The 27,766-nt window shown below is 42.9% G+C and overlaps 1 protein-coding gene across 2 annotated transcripts in view; it reads left to right on the forward strand.

Annotated features, from left to right (window-relative positions):
* The window catches only part of LOC120444438 (scavenger receptor class B member 1), a 193,656-nt gene that overhangs the window by 48,476 nt on the left and 117,414 nt on the right, over positions 1–27,766 (forward strand). For both annotated transcript variants that reach the window (XM_039624096.2, XM_039624097.2), the window contains exons 5-6: positions 18,377–18,805; positions 18,864–18,981. In XM_039624096.2, coding sequence (XP_039480030.1) covers positions 18,377–18,805; positions 18,864–18,981 — 547 coding nt within the window. The remainder of the gene's footprint in view (positions 1–18,376; positions 18,806–18,863; positions 18,982–27,766) is intronic.

Raw genomic sequence — 27,766 nt, forward strand, 5'->3', positions numbered from 1 at the left:
TGATTCCCACGAGTTGCGGAGAAAAGGAGGGTTCTCCCGGGCGAAGATCTGCGACGCCCGGGTAAGGCTTCTTAGAACAGGGGGTCGCCAGCTAGCCTGAGCTCTCCGTTTGAGACTGAGCTATTTTGTGACCCGGGCCCTCAGTCAGGCTGACTCTAGGCACGGGTGGAATGACACCTTAGTCCGGCCCGGGACGCCCGACTACCATTTGTCAGCATCCTCTGGCAGGGACATAACCTTGCCAGGGGACATGTTTCCAGCCGCCCTCTCGTGGAGAAAATAGTCACACTACCGGGTCTTCTAGCAAGCTTGAAACTACACGTTATTCCCATTGTCCATCACCCGACTGACGGCCTACTCCACAAGTAACGGGTATAAAAACCAACATGTCTTCATAAAATCCATCAACAAATTTCGAAGCAATTACACAAGAAGACCATTTCAACCTATCTTTTACAAGCATTATATGTCACAAAATAAAACCCGTTCACGAAAACTCAGTATACAAAAGACCCCATTCATATCTCTTCGCTTATGAAGCAAAAGTTAACAAGGAATTTGAAGAAATGCTACATGAAAACGACTCCCCCAATCGCAGTACATTATGGATTGTTCACAAAAAGATGGATGCCTCTGGCAATCAAAAATTCATATTAATGAAATAACCATAAACAATAAATTCTTGATCCTGAATTTGGAATTCAAAAGGGATCCTACGTCCATATATATATAAAACTGTTTTTTCGACCAAACTCGGTCACTACGAATACTCGCACGCCATTTGGTTTGGTTTGCCCCAGCCACTTTCCAACGTTGAATGAAAGTTTCCTAAAAGGCTTCATTAACAAACATTGCCTTCTATATTTAAATGATTTAATGGTCTTCTTAACATCTCTAACTGAATATTTGGACTCACTGAAGATATGACTTTCCTAATAGCAAAAGACTTTTTAATAAAATACTTTCTAAACCACACTAGCGTAATTAACATAGATAATGGCAATGAATTTCCCCAAAAATAAAACTATTACCGTAAATATTATAAAAAGTATAATTAAACTAAAGGATATAACTATTTCGCTGAATTCAAGAAATTCATTATTACTCAACACATAAAGTTAGTGCAGCGAAAAAATGATACGACGGTTTATAGAAGCTCAATATTTTCCCGACTATAAAAAATTAATTCAAAAATGTCATTATTGTGAATTGTAAAGACTGCAATCTTCCAAAAACAAAACATAGGCCAACGAAGCTTTTTTTTTAAATAAGCCCAACAAAAAAATAGCTCAAGAGAATTTTAATTATTTAATTAATTTACTTTTCTGCTAATGAACAATATTTGTCCTGTACTTACGCTTATTCAAAATGTGTACCATTATAAAAACAAACAGTAGAGATTGGCTAGAAGCTAAAATAGCCCTAACTAGAATATTTTTTGACATGAGAAACCCACAGAAAATCGAAGGAGACAAACCCTTAGAGTGTATGAGCCACTTTTTAAAAAAATTATATCAAATTGATATCACCACGAGAAAAACACGAAAAGCAGATGTGGAACGCCTTTACAAAACGATGTTACGTCGGTATATTCGTGCCTGTGTCATGGGAAAGGAATCAGGCCGAGGGAGGGGCATCCGATGTTCAGGCACCAAGATGCCGGCGTAAGCTCGACGATTTTGGGTCGTGGACCCCTCACCTCTCCATCATAACGAGAATAAATATTAGTAGTGCCTGAAAAAGTTCGTACCGTTCGTCAGTCAACAGTCCTCACTGCCCCACAAGCTATAGCTTGATCGTAAAACGATCGGGCAATGTTTTGGCCACGTTCCCTCCCCTTCATGCGTCCGCATGCCTGATGGATCGTCGCGGGCCGCGCAATACGGTCCCCTTTTGTCAAGGTTGTCCGTCAAATGTTATGTCATCGTTTTTGACCTACTCCACTTCTCGCGTCAGCACCCCTTCTGGAAATGTTTACCTACTCATTTTGTTGTAGTTACAATAATAGCATAATTTTATTGAGTAATAGATTGTTGGCTATTGCCATGTAATACAAACAAGAATTAAAAAGCTAGCATACAAAATTTATGAAAAGTTGGCTATAACTGTTGTTAGCGAGGAGTATCAAATTCATCTACAAGCAAAGGTGCGCACGTCAACAAAAATTGTTGGCTATTCACGACTACAAACGTCGCTCTGAGGGCTCTTGTTTTTGCATAACAAAAAACAAGGCGGATACTCGTCGCTGAAAAGTAATTTTTATTTATTTAAAGCAATATTGAACACAAAATATTTAACTTCTATTAATGAAATAAATTGCCTGGAAGAGGCCAACAATAAGATATTTTTCTTTACACCTGACACAAATACTTAGATTTACTAATGGTGTAGAAATAAAATGAGGTCGAGAAAATATGTATATATATATGGATATAGAGAAAACTCGGGAACAGGGTTCCGTCAAACTTACCCCACTTTAATCCGGAGCGTCGAGATCTCATGTGATGATATATATATAGTGATAGAGTTATACATACATATACCTTCGTGCACCAATTAATTGTAACCGAACAATAATAAGATATACACAAACACAAAAAAAAAAAAATACACTAAGTGGAGTATACATATATATGAAAGTATGAATGAGTTCGGGTTCTTTTCTTTTGTAGCACGCTTTGGCTGCTATTCGGCTCTCAGGTTACTTGGAGCGAGCACTTGATGTTGTTTGTTTTTGCTGATATTCACATTAACGGCCATGCACCGGTTCACTTGTTCTTTTAATTGTTTTCCCGTTAGTATTTCTTATTAAGCACTTTGGACACCGGATGCAATCCTGTCCAGGACATGGTGATGGTCCCTCCTCCGCTGTACGGATCTCTTGTACATTTTTACGATCTTTAACAGAGCCAGGAAGATCAGTATAGCAGCGATGAATTCCAGGGTATGTTGGACTCCTTCTATTTCCTATTTGTGGTCGACAACCTCCACGGTGTTTATCACATTTGCTGTGTTGTCGGAGGCTTTAGACTCCTTGCCGCCCATCCTGAGAGTTTTGTGGAACTATGATCTTCCTTCAAAGGGTGGTCCTTGTTAGTCCTGTTATTTCTTTTAAAGGATGCTAGTGTCCTTGCTCCTTGACGTTTTTCTTCGAGACAGGAGTTATCCCTGAGTCTTCCCCTCGATGGGGACGATCCACACGTATAGCAAATTATATTGTGCAAAGAGTTTCCGCACCCAGGCGCTGTTCTGTTGGACTCGCGGTGTAAGTTGTGCATGTCGGCGACATAATCGCTGAAGGACTCGTTATACCCTTGTTTTCTCTCCATTAATTCTTTGTTTTTCATTTCCCTGGTGAGCGAATAGTAATCAAAATCGTAATTCTCGGCTCGATCCTCCATGAGTTGCCAATACCACTTGCTGGCTGCGCCGATCAGCAGACTATGAAATTCTCTGAACACTTGCTGTCGGCTTATTCCATATAGTTCTTGTAGTCTTTCCACACGGAATAAAAATTTTTCAACGGTCATACCGCGGCTTGTTCCGTCAAATTTCAAGTTCCATTTATTTAGCCAAACACTCTTTTGTGCTGGCGCTTGACACGTGAGACTATGATATAACCCGATCGTCTTACTCTCCCGGTGGCGGGTTGAAACAACACTTTCTTTTTTGCCCCCCTCATTTACGTATTTGGATTGTTCTATTTTATCCTTTTTTTTGTGTTCTGCTTGGTATGCAGCTAAATATATTACAAGATCTACCGTGAAAGTTTCTGACTACAACTGTTAAAATCAGATAGGTAAGCTGGGGTGCTGTTACGCCATTAATAAGTCTCTCCTCAGTCAAAAACCTTCCGGTATTTAAGCCCCAAAAATAAAACAAATAACTACCCGGAGATGTTGGTCGTTGCCCTGACATGATTACACCCGGCCAACATGCTTAGGGAACTTTTACTAGGTTTCGTACGTGAACTGGCCCGCCTTTTCCTGGGGAGCTTTTTCTATGGTTCTGTACGAGAACTGGCCCATTTTTTTCCTGGTGAACTTTTACGATGGTTCCATATGTGAACTGGATAAACTGAATACCCCCTCCCGCCAGTCGTCTGAAAATCAGGCTGTTTGACCGATATTTGCGGACTCCACAATCTGCTGCTATTTGACCGTTACGTTCGGACTCCACAACAGTTTTCCTATTTCCCTGGCCACGTACCTCACAAACGACCTGGCTACTTGGCCTAGTACGCCGGCAGCGTGAAACAAAGAAACTAAAATCGTCCCCGCCCATAATTAGTCATGGAAAGCCGCAAAGAGTCGAGCCCCTCAAACGAACTGGCTCCGTAGCCTAGTACGTGGGCAGCGTCGATTTTACGTTTTTCGGTCAGTTCCCCCACCCCCTCTGTACTTGATCGTCAAATAAACGATACACCCGCACCGCACCGCTAAATGCGTTAACATTATATCTGCGCTCCTATCTTCTTTGGACTCAGACTTCTCGAACGACCTGTCTACTTGGCCTAATACGTTGGAAGCGTGAGCCACCCTCAAATTATATTTACGTGATTTACAGAAAAAATAGTCGATCGGCACTTAGTTGTTTGATATTATAACAAGGAAATCTCCCACATTTCTGAATTAAGTAATTTTTTTTTCTTTTTCAAACCGAAAAAGACAAAACAAAGGACTTATGATTTTAAAAGAATAATAAACGAAAGTCATCTTAAAGTCATACCTGTATTCTTAACCATTTACACGTGATTTCGGTTGCAGAAGTTGGGGACTTTAATTATGCTAAATAGTAAAAAAGTTAGTAAGCGCTCACTGATTCTACTTAAGTCCTATAAGTCCTATTCTATACATAGTCAAATTAATTAGGTCATTAAATGATGGAATTTATGCCTACTTTTCGTTGAGACCAATGACACTATTCCTTAACAAATATGACAAATCCTTTCGTTGGGCGCCAATTCTGTTACGTCGGTGTATTCGTCCCTGTGTCCTGTGAAAGGACTCAGGCCGAGGGAGGGGCACCCGATGTTCAGGCACCAGGTTGCCGGCGTAAGCTCGTCGATTTTGGGTCGTGGGATCTTGGTAAGCCCTTCACCTCCCCAACATAACGAGAATAAATATTAGTAGTGCCTGAAAAAGTTCGTACCGTTCGTCAGTCAACAGTCCTCACTGCCCCACAAGCTGCAGCTTGATCGTAAAACGATCGGGCAATGTTTCGGCCACGTTCCCTCCCTTTCATGCTTCCGCATGCCTGATGGATCGTCGCGGGCCGCGCAATACGATCCCCTTTTGTCAAGGTTGTCCGTCAAACGTTATGTCATCGTTTTTTGACCTACTCCACTTCGCGCGTCAGCACCCATTCTGGAAATGTTTACCTACTCATTTTGTTGTTGTTACAATAATAGCATAATTTTATTGAGTAATAGATTGTTGGCTATTGCCATGTAATACAAACAAGAATTAAAAAGCTAGCATACAAAATTTATGAAAAGTTGGCTATAACTGTTGTTAGCGAGGAGTATCAAATTCATCTACAAGCAAAGGTGCGCACGTCAACAAAAATTGTTGGCTATTCACGACTACAAACGTCGCTCTGAGGGCTCTTGTTTTTGCATAACAAAAAACAAGGCGGATACTCGTCGCTGAAAAGTAATTTTTATTAATTTAAAACAATATGGAACACAAAATATTTAACTCCTATTAATGAAATAAATTGCCTGGAAGAGGCTGACAATAAGATATTTTTCTTTAAACCTGACACAAATATATTTATATGTAGTAATGGTGCAAAAATAAAATGAGCACGGGAATATATGTATATATATGAATAAAACACAAGAGAGAACGCTATAGTCGAGTTCCCCGACTATATGATACCCGTTACTCAGCTAGTAAAAGTGCGAAGGAGAGTCTTCAACACTGACAGTTTTCGGCGGTTTGTGGGCGTTAGAGTGGGCGTGGCAAAAAGTTTTTTTGCAAATCGATAGAAATTTACAAGACTAATACAAAAACGAAAAAATATCAAAACATTTTTCAAAAGTGTGGGCGTGGCAGATTTGGGCGGTTTGTGGGCGTTAGAGTGGGCGTGGCAGCATGAATCGACAAACTTGCGCTGCGTCTATGTCTTTGGAGTCTGTATGCTTAATCTCAACTTTCTAGCTTTTGTAGTTCCCGAGATCACAGCGTTCATACGGACGGACAGACAGACGGACAGACGGACAAACGGACGGACAGAAGGACATGGCCAGATCGACTCGGCTATTGATCCTGAATATATATACTTTATATGGTCGGAAACGCTTCCTTCTGCCTGTTACATACTTTTCAACGAATCTAGTATACCCTTTTACCCTACGAGTAACGGGTATAAAAATTTCACAAAATGGCAGCGATTGGAAAAAAAATGGCACTTTTTGATCCTGTTTTCCAATTTAAAAAAGTCTATACATTATTGAAATTTTTTGTGTCATGCCATAGCCAGATGTTTTGTGAATAAGTGACGCTTTACAGATTTAGGATATCTTCTATAGTTTCGAAGAAATCTTGACGTCCGTTTTGAATAACACTACTTTTGGGATATCGCGTTTAAAGATAAATAATACGCTTTCTGAACGATGTAAATAGGCATTGTGCGAGACTTAAATCAGAGGATCAAGCATCGTTTCGGACCGAAATTAACACGTGCTGATGCTCTCAGTCGAGTCTAGTCAGTCGTGCTAGTTTTAAGCAGCAAAAGAATCTCATCGGGAAATCTTACTTCGTTCACAATGTAAATATACAGAGTATACGACTCGGAAACGTACAGGCCTGAAGGTTTCACAAGGTCATGCTTGCAAATGTCACCTATAAAAGCAAATTTAATTGTATAAATACGTGGAAATCATCAGCTTAACAATAAGCAAAGAAAACACGAAGATAAAGCCCTTCATGCTCTTAGCCAGATTTGAATTACGGACTGGCTGTTACGAATTTTAGGTCTTGAAGCAGTAAAAATTATGTATGAAACTCAGTGGCAAGTTTAACTGACCCTATAAGATTGTTGCTTCCAAGATTTAATGATGTTCTATTGACATCGAAGAAAACGCATAATTAGCGTTAACACGTTGACCCGTGTTATTTCGTATTGTCAGCGGTTCTGTGTTTACAAGCAACTGTAATGGGAAAGGATGAAAGCATTCATTTGATCGTCGACGTGTGAAGACGTGTCTTTATCGAGCTCAACACAAATCGGTTGTTTTGAGTGAAGTGAACGACTAATAATATAAACTAAATAAATAATCCGAAAGCGAATGAGCCGCTCTATGCGATGCAAGATCGCTAAAATAAATATAGTGATTCTTTATCTTAAATAATAGAACTATGAGTCAGAACGACACTGGCGCTCAGAGTCAGCGAGAGCAAGACGAACGCCGGCTCTCAATTCAACGCGACAACGCGTACTTCTCATACGTCTCCCCGACAACTGCAACCGCAGACATCGAGCGGTCAATAACCCATAGCCCAAGGAACCTTCTTCTACCAACAAATCAAGAAAGAGCACGCTCTTGCTCTCCCGTTCTTTTAGCTCCGACAGAAGCCCCGCCACCCCCAACAAGAACAGCTGGAGCAATACCAACAGCCCGCTCTATCTCGTCGTCGGCTGCACCCGCTCACGCTCTTACTGAGTCTGCGAAAGCAAAACCGCAAGCAACAAACGGTACTGCTACACTACCAGCAAAACGAAACGAAAACGTAAACAAAAAAGCTGGGTCGACCTGGCAGACTGGAATGGACCGCTACATTACAATAAAGCGAAAGCTTAGCCCGGAAAATTCAGATTCAGAAAACAAGCCGAAAAATACATGCGACAATCTTACCCTGATCAACAATGTAGCCCCTGCAAATACCAACAGATTCGCTATGCTGGCAGATACTGCTGAGCATGCACCGCTGGGACCCGTTGAAACCGAGCCGAAGAAAGCAAAGCCTCCTCCAATATACATCCGCGAGAAGAGCACAAGCGGTCTGGTAAATACTTTGATCGAGCTTATTGAAAAAGATAGCTTTTATATAATTCCCCTTGTAAGAGGTACTATCGAAGAAATCAAACTTCAAATGAAAACGGAGGACAACTACAGAAAAGACACAAAATACCTTACCGCACAAAAAACAGGCTTTTACACCTACCAGCTTAGAAGCAGCAAGGGTCTAAAAGTAGTACTGAAGGGCATTGAGTCTGATGTTACGCCCGAAGAGATAACTGAGACTTAAAGGAAAAGGTGATTTGCGCCAAAAGCGTGTTCAACATCAAAAACAGGAATAGGCAGCCGCAACCACTCTTCAAGATACAGCTTGTACCAGAAAACCATAATCTTAAAAAAAACGAGGTTCACCCAATTTACAAACTCAACCTCCTTCTGCACCGTAGGATCACGGTAGAAGGGTACAAACTGCCAAGAATACGGCCACACGAGATCGTATTGCACACTTCTCCCGGTGTGCGTAGTCTGTGGAGATCTCCACGACTCCACACACTGTCAAACTAATAAAGAAAATGCAAGCGAGAAAAAGTGCAATAACTGTGGGGGCAATCACACAGCAAACTACAGAGGCTGTCCAATCTACAATCTACAAAAGCCGTCTTCACAAAAGAATGAACACGGCGCGGGCACACTAAGATACAGATACGCTGACACCATCAGAAACAAACCCAGAAGTATTTTTTTCGAAAGCAACAAGCTCCGCTCCATGGCCTATTCCCACCACTAACAAGATACCAATAATAACAAGATAACAATTAAAACCGCCTCCAACCCAAAACACACAACAAAACAAGAGAGAACGCTATAGTCGAGTTCCCCGACTATCTGATACCCGTTACTCAGCTAGTGGAAGTGCAAAGGAGAGTCTTTAACACTGACAGTTTTTGGCGGTTTGTGGGCGTAAGAGTGGGCGTGGCAAAAAGTTTTTGGCAAATAAATTTACAAGACTAATACAAAAATGAAAAAATATCAAAACATTTTTCAAAAGTGTGGGCGTAGCAGCTTTGGGCGGTTTGAGGGCGTTAGAGTGGGCGTGGCAAAAAGTTTTTTGGCAAATCGATAGAAATTTACAAGACCAATACAAAAATGAAAAAATATCAAAACATTTTTCAAAAGTGTGGGCGTGGCAGATTTGGGCGGTTTGTGGGCGTTAGAGTGGGCGTGGCAAAAAGTTTTTTTGCAAATCGATAGAAATTTACAAGACTAATACAAAAACGAAAAAATATCAAAACATTTTTCAAAAGTGTGGGCGTGGCAGATTTGGGCGGTTTGTGGGCGTTAGAGTGGGCGTGGCAGCATGATTCGACAAACTTGCGCTGCGTCTATGTCCCTGGAGTCTGTATGCTTAATCTCAACTTTCTAGCTTTTGTAGTTCCTGAGATCTCGACGTTCATACGGACAGACAGACGGACAGACGGACAGACGGACAGACGGACGGACAGACGGACATGGCCAAATCGACTCGGCTATTGATCCTGATCAAGAATATATATACTTTATATGGTCGGAAACGCTTCCTTCTGCCTGTTACATACTTTTCAACGAATCTAGTATACCCTTTTACTCTACGAGTAACGGGTATAACTATAGCACAACTGAACAGCAAGAAACAAAAACTGAAGCCATGATGGAAGCCTTACAACAGAGCATGATGTTTATGATATTCATGAGGACCACCATTCAAGACATGATGCGTAACCAAAACCTTTTGATACAAATGCTTGTAGCCCAACAATCAAAATAAACAATGGCTACCTTACGCATAGCTACTTGGAACGCCAATGGCGTTTCACAGCACAAACTTGAGCTAGTTCAATTCCTACATGAGAAGCATATCGACGAAATGCTTCTTTCGGAAACTCATCTCACAATCAAGTACAATTTTCAAATGAGAGACTACCACTTCTATGGTACAAATCACCCCGACGGAAAAGCACACGGTGGGACCGCCATACTCATAAGGAACCGTATGAAGCACCACTTTTACAAAGAGTATGCTGAAAATCATCTTCAGGTCACATCCATCAACATACAGCTAGAGGACAACACTCACCTCACACTAGCGGACGTATACTGCCCTCCCCGTTTCACAGTATTGAAAGATCCATTCCTGGATTTCTTCCAAGCACTAGGGCCACACTTCATTGCATCAGGCGAATACAATGCTAAACATTCTCACTGGGGATCGCGAATCGTGAATCCAAAAGGAAAACAGCTTTATAACACTATAATAAATGCCACTAATAAACTTAACCATGTTTCTCCTGGGAGTCCTACATACTGGCCATCAGACCTCAATAAGCTGCCTGACCTAACCGACTTCGCAGTTACGAAAAATAATTCCCGCAGTTTGGTTAAAGCTGAATGTCTGCCATATGTCTGCCATACTCGCATGTACTAATTCATCTCCGCCGGTACGCAGGAAACTTGAAACCACCATACAGATTGACCCAAACCTCAATACTGAATCTAATATAGAGAGTTGCGCGAGTACATTTCAATCCATCCTTACTGCAGCGGCTCTTACTGCAACACCAAAAACCACAAACATTACAATCAACTAGAATAAGACCGACGTAGAAATCGAGCAACTCGTCCACTCGTCCAACAGGAGGAAGACGACCACTGACTGAAACCGTTTTGCCGATAAGGAATTCCGCAGGCGGCTGGGCCCGCAGTGATGCAGACAGAGCCACCAAATTTGCCTCACACCTACAAAATGTATTCACGCCAAACAGGCTACTAATACATTTCCGCTACCGTCCTCACCCGTAAACTGCTACCAGCAACACACCTCAATTGTGTTTCGTCCAAAAGAAGTAATTAAAATAATCAAAGACAATCTCAGCCCGAAAAAATCCCCCGGCTGCGGAAATGATCATCGAGCTGCCACAGTCTGCAGTTTGCTACATAACCCAGCTCTTTAGTGCCATCACCAAACATGGTTACTTTCCACAAAGATGGAAGAAATCGATTATTATAATGATTCCAAAGCCTGGTAAGGACCACACAGTCCCTTCATCTTACAGACCAATAGGTCTACTCTCATGTATTTCGAAAAAATGCCTGCTGATCCGACTTAATCTACATCTGAGAACCCACAAAATAATCCCAGCCGATCGGCCTAATGTTTAAAGTTAAAACAGCCCAACCCGAAAGCATACACAAACTGCTAAAGTCTTACTTCTATGACAGAAACTTTCCAGTACGGTGCAACACTGCCACTTCCACTGATCTTGGGCCTACCTTATACCTCATCTATACGACCGACAACCCTACAAATAGTCGCTTAACGGTCTCCACATTTGCCGACGATACAGCTTTCCTTAGCCGTTCAAAGTCCCCAATCCAAGCTACAGCTCATCTGGCATTGCACCTCATCGACATTGAGAAGTGGCTTTCTGACTGGCGAATAAAAATAAACGAGCAAAAATGTAAGCACGTGACGTTTACGCTAAATAGACAAGATTGCCCACCACTCTTGTTGAACAACATACCACTCCCGAAAGCAGATGAGGTAGCGTACCTAGAAGTCCACCTTGACAGAAGACTTGCATGGCGCAGGCGCATTGAAGCCAATACAAACTCCACTTAAACTCAAAGCCAACAGCTTACACTGGCTCATCAACTCTGGTTCTCCGCTCAGCCTAGATCACAAGGTCTAACTCTACAATTCTGTACTGGAACCTATCTGGACCTATGGCTCACAGTTATGGGGCAATGCAAGCAACAGCAATATTGACATCAAACAGCGAGCACAATCAAATATTCTGAGAACCATCACTGGGGCACCGTGGTACGTTCGGAACGAAAACATCCAAAGTGACTTAAATATCCCACCAGTCTTGCAGCGTTTGCAAGATAGGTAACCCAGCCCCACCTAAAGAATTCCAAAGCTGGCCCAAGGCTACATCAGCGTGGGAAAGAATACACATCGATTTTGCCGGTCCAATATTTGACTCAATGGGGATAATATGCGTTGATTCTTATTCCCAGTTCCCGTTTATAACACAGATGTCATCGACTACAACTGCAAATACAATATCTGCACTTACAGCCATATTTGCGATCGAGGGTTACACAAAAACGTTAGTTAGCGATAACGGACCGCAACATACCGCAGAATTATTTAAGGATTTTTGCCTTTTGTACGGAATTAATCACCTAACAACAGCCCCATTCCACCCAGCATCTAATGGACTTGCAGAGCGTTTTGTTCAAACTTTTAAAACCTCAGTTACTAAAAACATAAGAGATGGGTATCCAGTTAAAACAGCCGTTACAAAATACCTAAGCTCATATCGTTTTACGCCTAACCCAGAAGGTAAAACACCAGCAGAACTCCTACACGGTCGCCCAGTTCGTACCATCTTAAGTCAACTTTTTGAGAAACAAACTGAAAAGCAGCAGAATAAACCCTCCAAGTATTCTCCAAATCAAAAAGTATTCGCAAAGAATTATGCAAGGGGAGAAAAGTGGATAAAAGCTGTCATCGATAGGCCCATCGGCCATATGTTATTTATTCTTCAAACATCCACAAGTTTCATCAAGCGCCACATTAAGCAGATCAAACCGAGATCCGACTAAGATGAAATTGAAGACAGCTCCGGAGAACACAAAAGTATGATTTGGTGGATGTCCGAAAATCCAAATCCGCAAAACATAGTCGCAAACTCCAGACATGAAGAAGAACCGTCGGTTATTTCATCACAACCTCTTCAGTCCATACCAGTCTCCGACGAAGTACCAGCAGCATCACAGCAAGAAGTCCTTCAAAAGCCACAGCCACGCCGATCGGGTATCCCCATCCGAAGCAGTACCTGACCTCGCCAAGAAGTCAACAGATTCCAGCCAACAGATTTCAGAAAGCGTAAAACTACTAACAATATGAAATTTTAGGGGAGAGATGTGATATGTATTGTATTGATATGTATTCCTACACGAATTCCCCGAACATAGCCAAATAAAGTCACTCGCATAATTACTCTCAACCCGATCGTGTCGTAGTATTAATTGGAAACACAACACAACACATCGAAGACATTTTTAGGGCCGTCTTATCATAGAACAGTTGGAAAAACAATACAACTGTTCAGAACTTTTAAACTTATTGTTAGTTCACATACAAGAAGATTTAATAAATAAAAGCAATGTATAAGAAAAAAAATTTTACAACATGAACAATGAGTTAATCAATGACGTACCATGTTGTATCACAGAAATGCAAAAAAATTTTAATTAACAATGCAGATTATAAAGACACCAATTGTTCACACAAGAACACGGAGATAAAAGATTATATAGGGTGTTTTTTTTAGAGGTATAGGACTTTAAATTGCAATAAAACAACGATGGATTATTCGATTGACATGAATTTTATTGACATGAAAGATAATCTTGTGGCATTACATTTTAAATATGATTTCTGGCATATGACCGCCACGGCTGGCTCGGATGTAGTCCAATCTGGACGTCCAATTTGCAATGACTTTTTCCAACATTTGGCCGTATATCGGCAATAACACGGCGAATGTTGTCTTCCAAATGGTTTAGCGTTTGTGGCTTATCCGCATAGACCAATGACTTTACATAGCCCCACAAAAAGTAGTCTAGCGGTGTTAAATCACAAGATCTTGGAGGCTTATGAAAAATCGGGAACAACAGCAATCTCGTTTTGGGCCCATTCGACGAATCTACGCCTTGCTTGATGATCGTTTGGTTTCAATTCTTGCACGAGTTGGATTTTGTAAGCACGCATGACGAATTGCCAAACCAAACTGAGAATAAATCACTTGACAGCTGTTAAATCGGTCGCCATCTTGAACAGTAATGCCAACTTAAAGTTCTATACCTCTAAAAAAAACACCCTATATATACATATATGTATATTGTACGTAAAACAATTGAACTGCTGCAGCAATTGTATTGTCAAACATTTGTCTGCCTATATTTAAAAATAAACAACGCTTGGGCGATCTATATCTGGGAACTCCTGCGTGGGTTTATGCTTTAAATAAAGATGTGGTCGTATGATATATATTAAACAAGAGAGAACGCTATAGTCGAGTTCCCCGACTATCTGATACTCGTTACTCAGCTAGGGTAAGTGCGAAGGACAGTTTTTGGCGGTTTGTGGGCGTTAAAAGTTTTTTGGCAAAAGTGTGGGCGTGGCAGCTTTGGGCGGTTTGTGGGCGTTAGAGTGGGCGTTAGAGTAATAGCTAAAGGCTGCTTTATTGTAAGGCATGCTTGTGGCCATTCATCAGCAAGTAAAAAAAAAGGGCTGGCAAATGCAATAAATGAAATTATTTTTGAAATAAGGAAGTTGGAAACAAAGCCAATTTTAAGTGAAAGGGAATTTTTAAAATTAAAGGGCTCCAAAAATATTTCATTGCTAATCATAGAGATCGTTAAATTGTTAAAGATCGGCATTGTCAATCATGAATATTTTAACACCAAGCTGTAATAATGTAACAACGATGACGTTGACACAAATAAAAATGAAATATGAGAAAACCAAAGGTCGTTCCGTAGAGCACCCAGTCCCCAAATCAAACCCTGAGAAAATGGGTAATCAAGGGACAAAGGGTATGCCGCAAAAACAAGAGACAACGCTTCAAGAGTAGAGCAGGCATTCCGTAGTAATGTTGGCCAAGTATTTCTAGAAGAGACGTCGAAACAGATAGATAATAGTCCATGTTTAGACGAACACGAATTTTTAAAGACATACAATTTTGGGCTCCGTTCATATTTGTGTAATGTAAAGAACTGATTTCTTAGTTTCTGCTCTCTACGGATTGCAACGGCTAGCTCAACAAGTTTGTTTGTTTTATGATTTGTGTGATTGCCCGACCAAAGAGAAGACAGGGTTTCAGATTTAAACCACCTTTATTCAGTGACGCTTGACAAAGAGAGTCCTGTGATCCTCGCCTTCAGATGCGCGTCGTCGCCCCTTCGTCGTCCTTCTTCGCTGGACCCGCGTCGCTTCCGATGGCGGATCCGTACCGGCTCGACTGGGGCTTAGGATGTTATGGGGACAGGGAGTACGTCCGTGAGATAAGCTAGCGCTTCTCCCCAAACCACCTTTGCCGACCAAAGACTCCACCGTCCCTTTCTGACCACGCAGGTCCTTCGCTTTTAGAGGTCCTCCTTGGATGCCCGACACTCACTTTTCGTTCATATACCGTTCCGGGTATCTTTCCGCGTACTTTGACTGCTTCACTATTTCGCTGTCGACCTCTACGAACTTTTCCTGATTGACAGTCCTATTCTCCGCGCACTTTTCCTGATTGACTGTCCCGAGCTGCGCCTGCGCCGCTATTTCCCTTTTTGAGCACGGCTCTCTCGGGTACAGGGTCCAACTCATGTCCCGTTAGTTCACGGTCCAAGGCCCATTGTTGTGGGGAGTTTTTAGACTCCTCACAGTAAATGAACCGAAAGTCATAAATTTATATTTTATATTTTGTAATCTAATAGGCGACATGGGTGCAGTCCCGAAAACATGTAATCTAAGTGCACACCACATGAGTCCGACACTTGAGATCATTGCCCGCCTCCTTAACTAGTCCCTTAGTGAGAGACCACAGATAAGGTCCTCGCCGCTCAAGATATGCAGATGCGCCGGAGCGTGGGACCTCGATAAGGCGGGTACTATTTACTAAGGCCTCTACGTAGGCCATTTACTGTAAGATGCGATTGTGCCTATATAAAATTAGTTTCATACTCAACAAATGAAGGTTTTTTATTTCGATCATTCATTTTGGTCTATTGCTCCTTTGATCAACTCAGCAGTTACACGTTTACAAAATTACACTTTGTAACGACCTGTTTTTTTTGGTCTGCTCGCTCCGGAATTTATAGAATAACGTGATCGTTACAAGTAATAACACTGGCAGTTTCGTTCTTGGATCTTTATTCGTGCTTGGACTTACAAAGAAATCTGATTATCCGGCCTTTGTGCTTGATGGATTGTCCACCGGCCTCGTTCCGCTGTCTCGCCGCTCCTGTCGTCCTGAGTGGCGCGTACCTTCGTTGTTGGGCGCTCGTCGCTTGCGCTAAGAGTTGTTGTCTTACGCAGACTCACGGCAGCTAACGGCTGTAATCCCCAAGGCAAACGCCTGTGGAACAGCAACACGTCAACTCCACGTCTGGTTCGGACTGGTGGCGCCGGTATCACGCCCGTTTGGATCGCACGGACACACCTAGCCGATCGCCTGGTTCAAGTTCGCGGTCTCCTACAGAGTTCTCCGGGTCTACACCACAATCCCTGCCGCTTATCCTGTGCCCTTCTTGGTTTGGCTTCGCCTGTTGGGCGCTTCTGGGCTACTCGTGCTTCGTCGTACTGGACCTCAGCTACCTGCGTCTTAATTCAGAGACCTTCTCGTCCCGAACGTCTTGACGTAGCGATCACGCTCCTTGTTGACTACCCCGTGGTGTAGCTCCTCTGCTGACTTCGTTCTAACGTTGTTGACTTGTGCACTGTTTATATAGGCCTCCCCTTGGTCTCCAGTCTCCGGGTCCAATGTCCACGATTTTACCGTTGGCCCGGTCCAAAGTTCGACATGTCCCGTTATTTGCCTTTGAACCTGCTGACTCTCCAAACTCTCTTTTCAATAAGTCCGGTGTCTCCACCCTTTCTCTCTCCATATCCCAAGTCTTCAAAATCTCTTCCTCCATATCCCGAGTCTCCAAACTCTCTTCCTCCAGAGTCTCCGAACTCTCTTTCTCCAGCCCAGAGTCTCCAAACTTTCTTTCTCCGGGCTTTGCACTGCCGTTACTACGCTTTGCCTTGTTGCGTAACTGGCAACGGTAGGCCCTCCTCATGCGATCACCATCCGAATTTGTGCGGAGTTTCAACTCCTCACAACTTGCAGCTAAAGGAAACGAAAATAATTGACTTTTGTTTCCCACTATCAAAGGTAAGGGACAGAGTATAAAATAAGAAGCCAAAGGATAGAAAAAGAGTCCTAATTGTTCAAAGCCAAATTGACCAACTACACAATAGCCTGGTTAAAATAAATTGTGTGACCGAGAAATCGACATATAAATTTAAATGAAATAAATGTGGGCGTTTTTTCTCGAGGTCAAAAAATCGAGAAAGGTGTCGTGAAAAATAAATTAAAACTCCAGCACGTGAAAAAAGAAAATAGCTCCATCTAGTGACTATATATCAAAACAAGAGAGAACGCTATAGTCGAATTCCCCGACTATCTGATACCCGTTACACAGCTACTGGAAGTGCGAAGGAGAGTGACAGTTTTTGGCGGTTTGTGGGCGTTATAGTGGGCGTGGCAAAAAGTTTTTGGCAAATCGAAAGAAATTTACAAGACATACAAAAATTAAAAAATTTCAAAACGTTTTTTCAAAAATGTGGGCGTGTTAGCTTTTGGCGGTTTGTGGGCGTTAGAGTGGGCATGGCAAAAGATTTTGGCAAATCAATAGAAATTTACAAGACTAATACAAAAATGAAAAAATATCAAAACATTTTTCAAAAGTTAGAGTGGGCGTGGCATTATAATTCAACAAACTTGCGCTGCGTCTATATATTCGGAGTCTGTACGCTTAATCTCAACTTTCTAGCTTTTATAGTTCCTGAGATCTCGACGTTCATACGGACGGACAGACGGACATGGCCAGGTCGACTCGGCTATTTATCCTGATCAAGTGATCCATTATGGAAGAAAAACCTTTGGCGACCATAAGTGATAGTTGTAATCATTCCTGACATCAAATCCTGCTAACATACTATCCAGCATGTTGGGCATCACCAGCTATTGATTCATTCCACGTGTGCCAGCTAATTCAATCTGAGTGCTTCATAACTTCTTTAGCTCCAAGATCTATCTGCCCGCTATTGTAGGATGATACCATGAACATCTTCCGGCTTTCGCCGGCAACACCCGAAAGTCAGATCATCACCACAATTTCCGAACACAAAAATTTTGGAGAGGATTAGTGTTTTCCAATGACTTTCCTTCCAGAACTTCGGCAAACAGGCCGAAGCATGATCAGTATGCTCGTTTCTCTTTTTCCGTGCCAAATCGATACTGGACTTCCTGTATTCCTGCTAATGTTCGAGATAATCTAATGGTTTGAAACTTAATCTACTGCTATCGGGTATCAAACTATTTTAAGCGATACTTTTTTTATCGAGCACACGCTGCCTGTTAAATGCTTAATATATATAATTTAAATTTTAAAAAAGTTTTTTAAAGTTTTTAGACCAATGGGGTATAAGTTGCCTTGTTGAAAGATATTTTAATTCATGCCGGATTAATTATAACATTATTTAAAGTGTTTCATTAATTATAGTCAGAGACTATTATTTATATATGATTGTCTTTGTCTTTTTAGGCAATATCACACCTTACTGCCAACCAGCCGTTCTTAGTTAGAATGGCTCTAAAGACTCTGCTAATGAGTACAAAGTCGGAGCCCATAGTTCGAACCACAGCCAAAGAATTCATGTTCGGCTATCCCTCGGCCTTGGCCACTCTCGGCAACACCTTTCTTCCAAATTGGATTTCCTTTGAGAAGGTTGGGCTTATCGATCGCATGTACGACTTTTCAACGGATTTTGAGACATTCTACACAGGTGTGCCCAATCCAGCGCTGTCGGGATTATATGCATCGTATCGGGGCGAGACAATGCTTCCTCAGTGGGACGGTGACCATTGCAGCAACATAGAGTACGCATCTGATGGTACAAAGTTCAAAAGCTTCATTCAGTCAAACGAGACCGTAAAGTTTTTCCGAAAAAGTATGTGTAGACCGATAAATTTGGTAAGTGTTTAAAAAAAAGTGGGGGCTTAGACTTAAACTAAATTATTTTGTCTTTTAGTACCGGGTGGGCAAAGAGAAAACCTATGGCAGCCTTAAAGGATATAATTATGTATTTGAGGATAATGCCTTTGATAATGGGGCAACTAATGAGGCAAACAAATGTTTTTGTAGAAAAGGTAAGTATATAAGGAGCTCTTCATAATACTAACACTTAAGTTCTTTAACAACGTTTGGTGTTAGGACCAAGTGGTCAGGTATTCGCAGATTATGAAGCATATTGTACATTGCCACACAATATTATGTGCCATGCATATATTTCTTACTGATTCAAACTAAGATATTAAGAACATTAAAATATTATGTGAACGTCGAGATCTCGGAAACTATAGAAGCCAGTAAATTGCGATAGTGGATTCTATATTAAATAGTTCACATTTTTATGATTTTTGAAAAATGATTTAATTTTTGTAATGATATTATTTGTCTTGCCAATTTGTATTACTAATTTTTTTAACCAACTTTTAATCTGAACAAGAATAATTAGTACTGCGAAACACCTACCGATCGTTTTATGATCAAGTGACAGATAAGCTTTTGTGTGGAATATGCCGACTAAAACCGAGGAACTTTACGATTCCTTTCCACTTTTGAGATGTGATTAATTTTATTCTTATTAAAAAAGGAATTTTTAGGTATACATACATATCAGTCGTTGTCATTATTTTTGTCTGTTACCTTAGTAAGTTAGCATTTACATAAATAATTTCAATTTGAATTTCTTTTGTTTTTGCTGCTACGCTATACGACAGATGTGTGCCACAAGCGTGCGTACTCATTTGTAGTGGTTATGAAATTTATAGTCGGTGAGATATTAAAGACTAGATGGAATAACTAGGGATAATAAGTTACTATAAGCCAACCACGAGTTCACTAGCTCGAGGAGTCATTAAAATAGAAAAATTACCCGGGAAAATAAGCATTAATAACTAGAACTACCGATCAGCTGCTCAGCGGAAAGACTGACCAGAAAAAGCACGATAATTAAAGACCAAACAAGCACCAGCTTATTGTTTACAGCACAGACATAATCAAATCATAGGGAGCTTCAGGTGAAGTATTCTGCACTTTAGTTTTTCCGCAAGGAAGGTTCAATGTTGTACCAACAACCAGTGCCACGTCGGGGCTTTTAAACACCGCAAGCACTATTAAGAGAAAAATATCTGTAATTATCATGCAAGGCACCCTTGGCGAAAACAACAGTCCCGAAAACCCAGGAAAAGGATCTGCCCCACTACTACCTACGAGACTCCTAATCATCTGATCCTCCGAATTCAAATAGGCAGGATATACTGCAGGTACGCTGCCAGACTAGATTAATGGAATCTTAAAAACTTTCAAGGGAATGTCGGTTACGGCATACTAGAGCCCTTGTCCTGAAAATGGACTTTAGCCGAGGCAGATGCACCCGATGTTCAGGTACTAGCTTGCCAGCATAAGCTTACCGTATTTTGGTCGTAAAATCTTGGTAATCCTGTCCCTTCCAACATTATGGTAACGGTTACATAACGGTAACATATAAAAACTTGGCTGAAGACGAAAAAATACATACTACTTTCTGTTTCAGCCGTCAATGTTTTCATAAATCTTTTGTGTCTTACAAGTGTTAAGTTATCTTCTTCGCCGTTGAAAAGGCGCTCTCGGGCTAATGCATATTCCCGCTCTAGTGCCTTGACCTTAAAGGCATTTACGGGAATGACGAGGTCCCAGTCCGCCTGGTTTCCCCCGTCTTGTCTTTGGTTAAACTCAACGCTAATAAATTGGGCGTTATTAACGTCCATGTTTCGTGTTACCACTTTAATTATACTACCAATACTCTTTGTTCTTCTTCGGAGTATTAATGCATACATTTTTATTTTCAATTGGTCTAGCTTTGTTCTTAAGCCATCTATAAATTCTTGTGAAAGTAACTTGTTTAAGGTTGTTAGGTGCTGTCTCGAAATGTTTCTGTATTTTCCCAACGTTTTGCATGACCCAGATAAATTTTTGCAATCTTGTCGTGCTCCTCCAGTTGTTTGATTTTGATAAATTGCGCAGTTGCACAGAAAAAGTAAATATAACTGTTAATTTTACTCTAGTGATTCTTTTGATTCATGTGTGAAATAAATGTTAGGCCTTTGTATTGATTAGCAATATTTTTGAGAATTGGGCCGTTACTTTATTCCTTCTATTATTTTTCCTAAAAACTGTTGTGACTACTACGAGGGTTTTGGGTGGGACTCTATTTTCGATACTTTTTGCTATTCTGTCTTTCATCTTATTTTTTTTTTTCATTGAGTCTATCAAGTTACGAAATTTTGCGGAGTACTAAGCCGTTGACGCGTTCTTAAAGCGATGGCTAGAAAACTATGACAATGTGAAAATGTTGTCTATCACTCCTTGGAAGATGCCTGGAGTGTTAGTAAAGGCGAAAGAAATTCGCACGAACTCGAAATGTTCCTTTAATGCCGAGGCTATTTTGCTAGAATCTTTGGGGTTCATTTCTACTTCTAATCGCTTGCTTTCCTTTCTAGAACGTCTATAATATTCGGCATGGTTAACAGGTTTTTCGTTTAGTTTTCTGTAGTCTATGACCAATCTCAATTTCTTATAATTTAAAGCGTATGGCTTCTTTGATACGAGGAAAATTGGTGCACCTCAAGAGGAGTGGAATGCCTTTGTCTTTGTATTTCCTGTCTTTCTACAGGGCTGTACCGGAACGGCTCTGAATGTACTGGAACTTTGTCTTTGGCTTGTATTCTATGTTTCACAAACGTAGCGAAGGTCAGATAAACCCACTCTTGGTAAAAGAGTTGTGGTAGTTCGTTACAAAGGTCATTTAATGGTGTAAGCTCTTCATCATTTAAATGGTCTGTTCGTAGTTGGTTTAAAATATCGGTCTTGCCTCCTGATATGTTGTCCCTGTCCTGTGTGTGAATTCCGATGTCAAAAAACTGAGTCCCCTGTCTTTATTCTGCGCTTAAGACTACTGCATTTAATTTATAAAAAACGTCTATTCCGATCAACCCATCAAAGCATGGGACGAATCTGAACAGAATTAGTTGATAATGTGTGTTTTCTAAAAAATCTTTAAGTATGGGTACTGTGGTCTTTTGATAAACTTTATGTACGTTAAGTGCGGCTTGAATTAAAATTGGGTCCGTATGGTTAAATAAATCTGAGCTGAGAAACCTGTCTCTCGTCTTTAAAAATAAATTTTTCTTGGTTTAAATAAGAATTGGCTTGAGTTTTTTTTTTAAAAAAGGGTCGTTCTAATTTGGGAGTTGAAAATAATAAAAAGATTATGAAGTTCTTAGAAAACAGATTCCTCGTCTCGCTTGTCGGAGAAATATAATTAATGCGCAACCAATTTTGTCCCAATTATCGCCTTTGCATTACTCATTGAAGCATTTGTACATACGTTGTCTTATCTGTTGGCCAGCTGGGACAAGTGGGGGAAAGTTCGATGCTTTATTCATTGATGAAGTTGAGTCTTGTCACTGTCTGGAATTCTTGTTCAGTTACTTCTCTAATGTCGGTTAAGCTCTTGCTGGCTCTGATCGTACTCCTAGTGCTTAGAATAATTTTGTTCACTTTCCTAATAGTAGACATCAAACAATTGTGAATTTCTGAATACGAGGTGTTCGGTTAATTTGGTCTTGTGGTTTTATAAAGTATTGAAATTGTTGCATTCTGACGGTGATCGATAGCCGCGGGCGAAAGAAATATCGTCTGGAATGAGCACCTAAGGCGAGGTTGGCAGTCCCAAGAGAAGAAGGGGAAAGTGGGATGGATGTAGAGCGCCCCCTACCGTCCACACCCCAAGAAAGGGGAAGTGTGGATGGTATGTGGAGAGAGGAGAACACCGACGAAGTGCATCCACACACACTAAGACGGGAAATGATCACTGGCATTGGCCTTGAAGTCGGTTCTCGACCTATGTGAAGGGAAAGGAGAAAACAAAAGAATAGGAAAGGGAACCGGCAGAGCTGAGCCCATAAATAGGGCGAGGTGACCGCCATGTGGGCCAGAGAAAATTTGGGAATCAGACGACCCGCTGCCGCGAACTAAATCTAACGGCCGTGTTTTAAAATCGGTGGCGCACATAAACGTGTGAGTGCGGTCGGTCTACCGGAGGTGAAAGCTCCGAGGAAACGTTAGTGAGGTTTTTTTTTATTGTTGTTATAGGGAAATTAAGATAATTTAACCCGATCCGGAGATCGACGGGAGCAGGACAGAAGCAGAACAGGAAGACCCGGCAGCCGGAAGTGGAAAATAAATGTGAGTCCGTTCCGAGAGGGCATAGACATAATGTTTATATATCTGGGTTGCAGAGGGTATACATGCATTTTCTTGACCCCGAGATATCCACAGTTTGGACCCGGGGAGACCTTTTCTGGAACCCGTGGTGGATTCCAACCTCAAATCCCGCCGAGAACCAAGCCAAACCGCCCGGGAGAAGCTCGGCCAGAAAAAAATTAAAATAATTATTTATTTATAATTATTTATTTATTTATTTAATCCGCCTTATTTATTCGCATTTATTTATTTATTTCTATTTATTTATTAATCGTTATTTATTTATTTATTTAACTTATTTATGTGCCCGTGTTAAAATTATGTAATATATTCGTCTGTGTGTAATTATTTATTTATTTATTTTAGTGGCGTTTAACATGCCATAAACAAACACACGAATATTTGTTTGAAAGACGATAAAACCTAAAGCACGTAAACACGGAGTAAAACCTAAAACACGTAAAACGATGATCAAAAAATTATAAATATGATATAAATAACCAGTAACTTATGTACAATTAAATCGCGCCGAGTCCAAGCAAAATTAAATCTAAATCTTGGAATACGACCTCCGAGAAGACCAGGCCGATCCTGTGTAGGAGTATGGACCTTTCGTAAATAACCACCTGACCCGTCTCAGCCCCTGATCCTCCTTGGAGCTCCATGTAGGCAGGAATTCTGAAGTGAAATGAGGGTTTATTAATTTTATTAATTTATATATATTTATATGTCAATACCCGTGCAGTAGTTTCGCGTCTTTGTTGTCCTCTCCAGCTCTTTCGTCGTCTTTTTTTTTGTATCGTCTTTGCTTTGGCCCAGGGCGATGGAAGCCTAAAATTTTGGAAAAATGGAAAATGTTATTTAGTATAATTCTATATTTAAATAAGTAAAGATTATAACGATGAATTGCTAGTGTATTAATTAGGGGGGGGGAAGACGAACGGATGAGCCGATAACCTGGAGGAAGCCGATGAGGGAGATCCTCAAATGGGAAATAGACGGATCCTTGGTAGGGAGGGTGCGTCAGGGTCCTTTCCATCGAAGACCCAAATCTGCGTCGTGTCGTCCTTCACTTGTAGTTTCTGTTGATGTTTCTTTGTTGTTTTTGTGGATTCCATGCCGAGTGGAATTTATGGTGCGACCTGTGGGCACAGGGGAAGAATCCGCCCTGTTGATGACTGGCTAGCCGGCCTTGCCCCATCGAAATCAGCAGGCCGTAACATTAATGGCGCCCAATTTTAAACCAGGAATGGGGTGGCGAAGGTCCTCTAAAATGGACATTCGAGCCCATACGCGGAAAAGTAGATACAAATAAAAATCCAGTGGGGGAATGGAATCCACGTGGTGCCGGCAGACCAGGTTGGAACGCGTGCGATGGCTTATGTCGGCTATCCAAAAAGCCGATCATAATTGCTCGACGCGGAAAGACCTGGGATGTTGGAAAAAAATAAACCACAAAGTAATTGTTCATATTTGTAGTAATTTTGTCGTTGTACTCACCTAAAGTGTAGAGATCCTCCAAGCGAAGGGTATGTCGCTAGCGGCGGATACCGCCAGCTAGTTTTGCGACCCGTTCGGTGCCTGGTGGCGAACGGAGGACTCGCAATGGGATGGGTTGCGGCGCGAATGTGCGCGGGGGAATGGCTGGTCTCCGGGTGGCCCATGGGAACACAGGGTTCACCATGCGATGCACCCGGGACGGCCAAAGAACTGGCAAGCGCATCCGCGGCGCAACTGGACATGAAGCAGAGTAGATATGTGAGCGCCCTCGATGCCCTATCTTCCAGGAAGAAGATAGAGGATCCGATGGAGCTCGCCATGGCATAAAACTCGATCGCAGAGGTAGATGAAAGACGCAGGAAAGCTCCGGTTAGGCATCACTCCTTTTTTTTCCCCCTTTGTTGTCCAATTGAGTTTCCGTTTTTTGGCTTTGTTGTTTTCGTCTAGAAAAGGAAAAGAAAGCGTGTTTAGTGTAAGGAACAGAAATTAGCAGGTAGAGTAGGTTCATGGTTAGGAGATATAACTTGCGGTCCGGAGCTGATAAGATGACAACTAGAACTCCCCCGCCGGAAGGGCAGCAACTCAGAGCGGAAGATGGCACGGCAGGCGGCGCAGCCGGTGCAGCCGGCTATAGCTGGGAAATCTCTCCCCCACGGGGAATCCCGAGCGATATCGCGTCGACGGTAAACGCTGCGGTGGCTCAGGCGTACGACACGCACAGGGCGGCGATGTCCGACAACGTCAGTCGGACGTTGCAACAGGAGATTCGCCAAGGCTTCCTCGAGATGATGGCGATGATCAACGAGGTGGTCCAGCCGCTGAAGCAAACGGCAGCAGCCGTGCAGTCGATGCAGCAGCAGGCGATGCAAGGCGACCCCTGTGGTGGTCACGAGCATGCAGGAGCACGAGGATGCCAGGAGGCGACGGGCGCATATCCCAAGACCCGGCCAGAGGGACAGAATCCTTGGAGGGCTCCACCCAAACCTCCAAGAGCAAGCGAAGTACTCGCGGAGAGGAATGTCGGCGCCGGTGGATATCCGGGAGAGCAGCAGCGTTTCCAGACGGAGTGTGAGGCTCGAAGGGGTAGCTCGGAGGGTCTCCGAGGTCCTGAAAGGAGAAGAGATTCGGTTAGAGGCGTCAGGATCGAGAAGTGGGAGATTTTCTTCGACGGCGACCAAAATAAGCTCGCCGTGGAAGACTTTGTGTTCCGCGTGGAATACCTGCAGCGGCAGTCTCGGTGTTCCTGGGACCAGGTGCTGGGTAGCTTCTACCAGCTGATGCGAGGCCAGGCTGCCGAGTGGTACTGGCAATATGTCAAAGAGAGCCCTCCGCAGACATGGGAGGACCTCAAGGAGAACCTGGTGGCGAGGTTCCGGGGCATCGGAGGCGAGTTCGAGCGCAGACGAGCACTCCAAGATCGACGGCAACAGCCAGGCGAGTCCGTCGAGGATTATTTCCGAGCGATGCGGCGGCTGGGAAACAGACTGCTGGCACCGATACCGGAGGTGAAAATGATCCGCATAGTTAAAAAGGGACTTACCGCCGAGGTCGCCCGGTTTGTTTATGCCCTGAGAGTGTACAGCGTGGACCAGCTGCGAGAGGAGTGCCTCGAAGTGGAGGAGGCCTTCATGAGGCGGGAGCGGGACAGCCGAGCCTCATACCGCGCGCCGGCCAAGTTTCCGTCGAGCGGACGACAGGTGGAGGAAGTGGCGATGGAGTCATCCGACGGCGAAGCGGGAGAGCCGGAGCCGTACATCGAGGAAGTTTCCAGGCAGCGAATTAGTTGCTGGAACTGCGGGCAGCCGGACCACGGACACCGTGACTGCGCATCGTCGGAGCGGAAGATCTTCTGCTACCGCTGCGGGAAGCCCGAGGTGATCACACCGAACTGCCCGGTATGTGCGGGAATCGGGAGGACGAGCGCCGGAAAGGTGGGAGACCCGCGCTCGAAGTACAGGTCCAACCGACAGTAAACCTTCCACCGAAGCCACCAACAATTAAACCTATAGTAGAGAGTAATAAAATCGTCATTAAGAATAGCAATAAGCTGAGATACTTACCAGCGGAGGAACGGATGCAGAAGTACCTTGAGGTTCGGAACCGAATATTTGCCAACCACCAGATAGACGGGATGCGGAGCGTCAGCCGGAGGCTTTTAAAGACCAGATCACGATTCCGGCAGAGGCATCAGACGCGACGTGCCGTGGTTGAAGCCGTTCGTCGGGGCATGGGAGGTGATCCCAGGGTGTTTGCCGAGGTCCGGATACATGGCAAGCCCATTTCCGGTTTGCTGGACACAGGCGCGTCCATTAATGTCCTGGGAAAAGGCAGCCGTGAAATGCTGGAGGAGCTCGGGGTCCGCATGGACAAGTACACGTCGATCGTGAGGAAGCGGTAAAGAAAGAGTTCCTAGCGTTCGAGGACGTCGGTCTGGGTAAGACATCGGTGGAGACACATCGGATCCAGCTCGTGGAAGGCGCTGAGCCGTTTAAGGATCGGCATTATCCACAATCGCCAGCGATGCAGGAGATTGTGTGGGCCGAAGACGACAAAATGCTGGAGCTGGGCGTGATCGAGGTCAGCGAGAGTCCGTGGAGTAACCGCACGACAGTGGTGCGAAGGCCGGACAAAAATAGGTTCTGCTTAGACGCACGGAAACTGAACAACCTCACCGTGAAGGATGCTTATCCGCTGCCGTGCATCGAGGGAATCCTGTCCAGAATCGAGCAGACCTACTATATTTCAAGCGTCGACTTGAAATTCGCATTCTGGCAGGTGGAGTTGGATCCTGAAAGCCGTCCATATACAGCGTTTACGGTTGCGGGGAGGCCCTTGTACCAGTTCGCCATGATGCCGTTTGGCCTGTGCAATGCGGCGCAGCGGCTATGTCGACTGATGGACAAGGTGATTCCAGCGCGGTTGAGATCGAACGTCTTTGTGTACCTGTACCAGACTTCGAGACCCATCTAGAGTATCTCCGGTTGGTAGCGGAATGCCTGAAAAAAGCGAATTTGACGATAGGTTTAAAAAAATCAAAATTTTGCTACAGGGCGTTGAAATACCTCGGGTTCATAATCGGTGGAGGGACACTTCGGATGGATGGGGACAGGATCGTCGCAATCCAAA

This window comes from Drosophila santomea, chromosome 2R (genome assembly GCF_016746245.2).
Source record: "Drosophila santomea strain STO CAGO 1482 chromosome 2R, Prin_Dsan_1.1, whole genome shotgun sequence".
In the NCBI taxonomy this organism is placed as follows: domain Eukaryota; kingdom Metazoa; phylum Arthropoda; class Insecta; order Diptera; family Drosophilidae; genus Drosophila; species Drosophila santomea.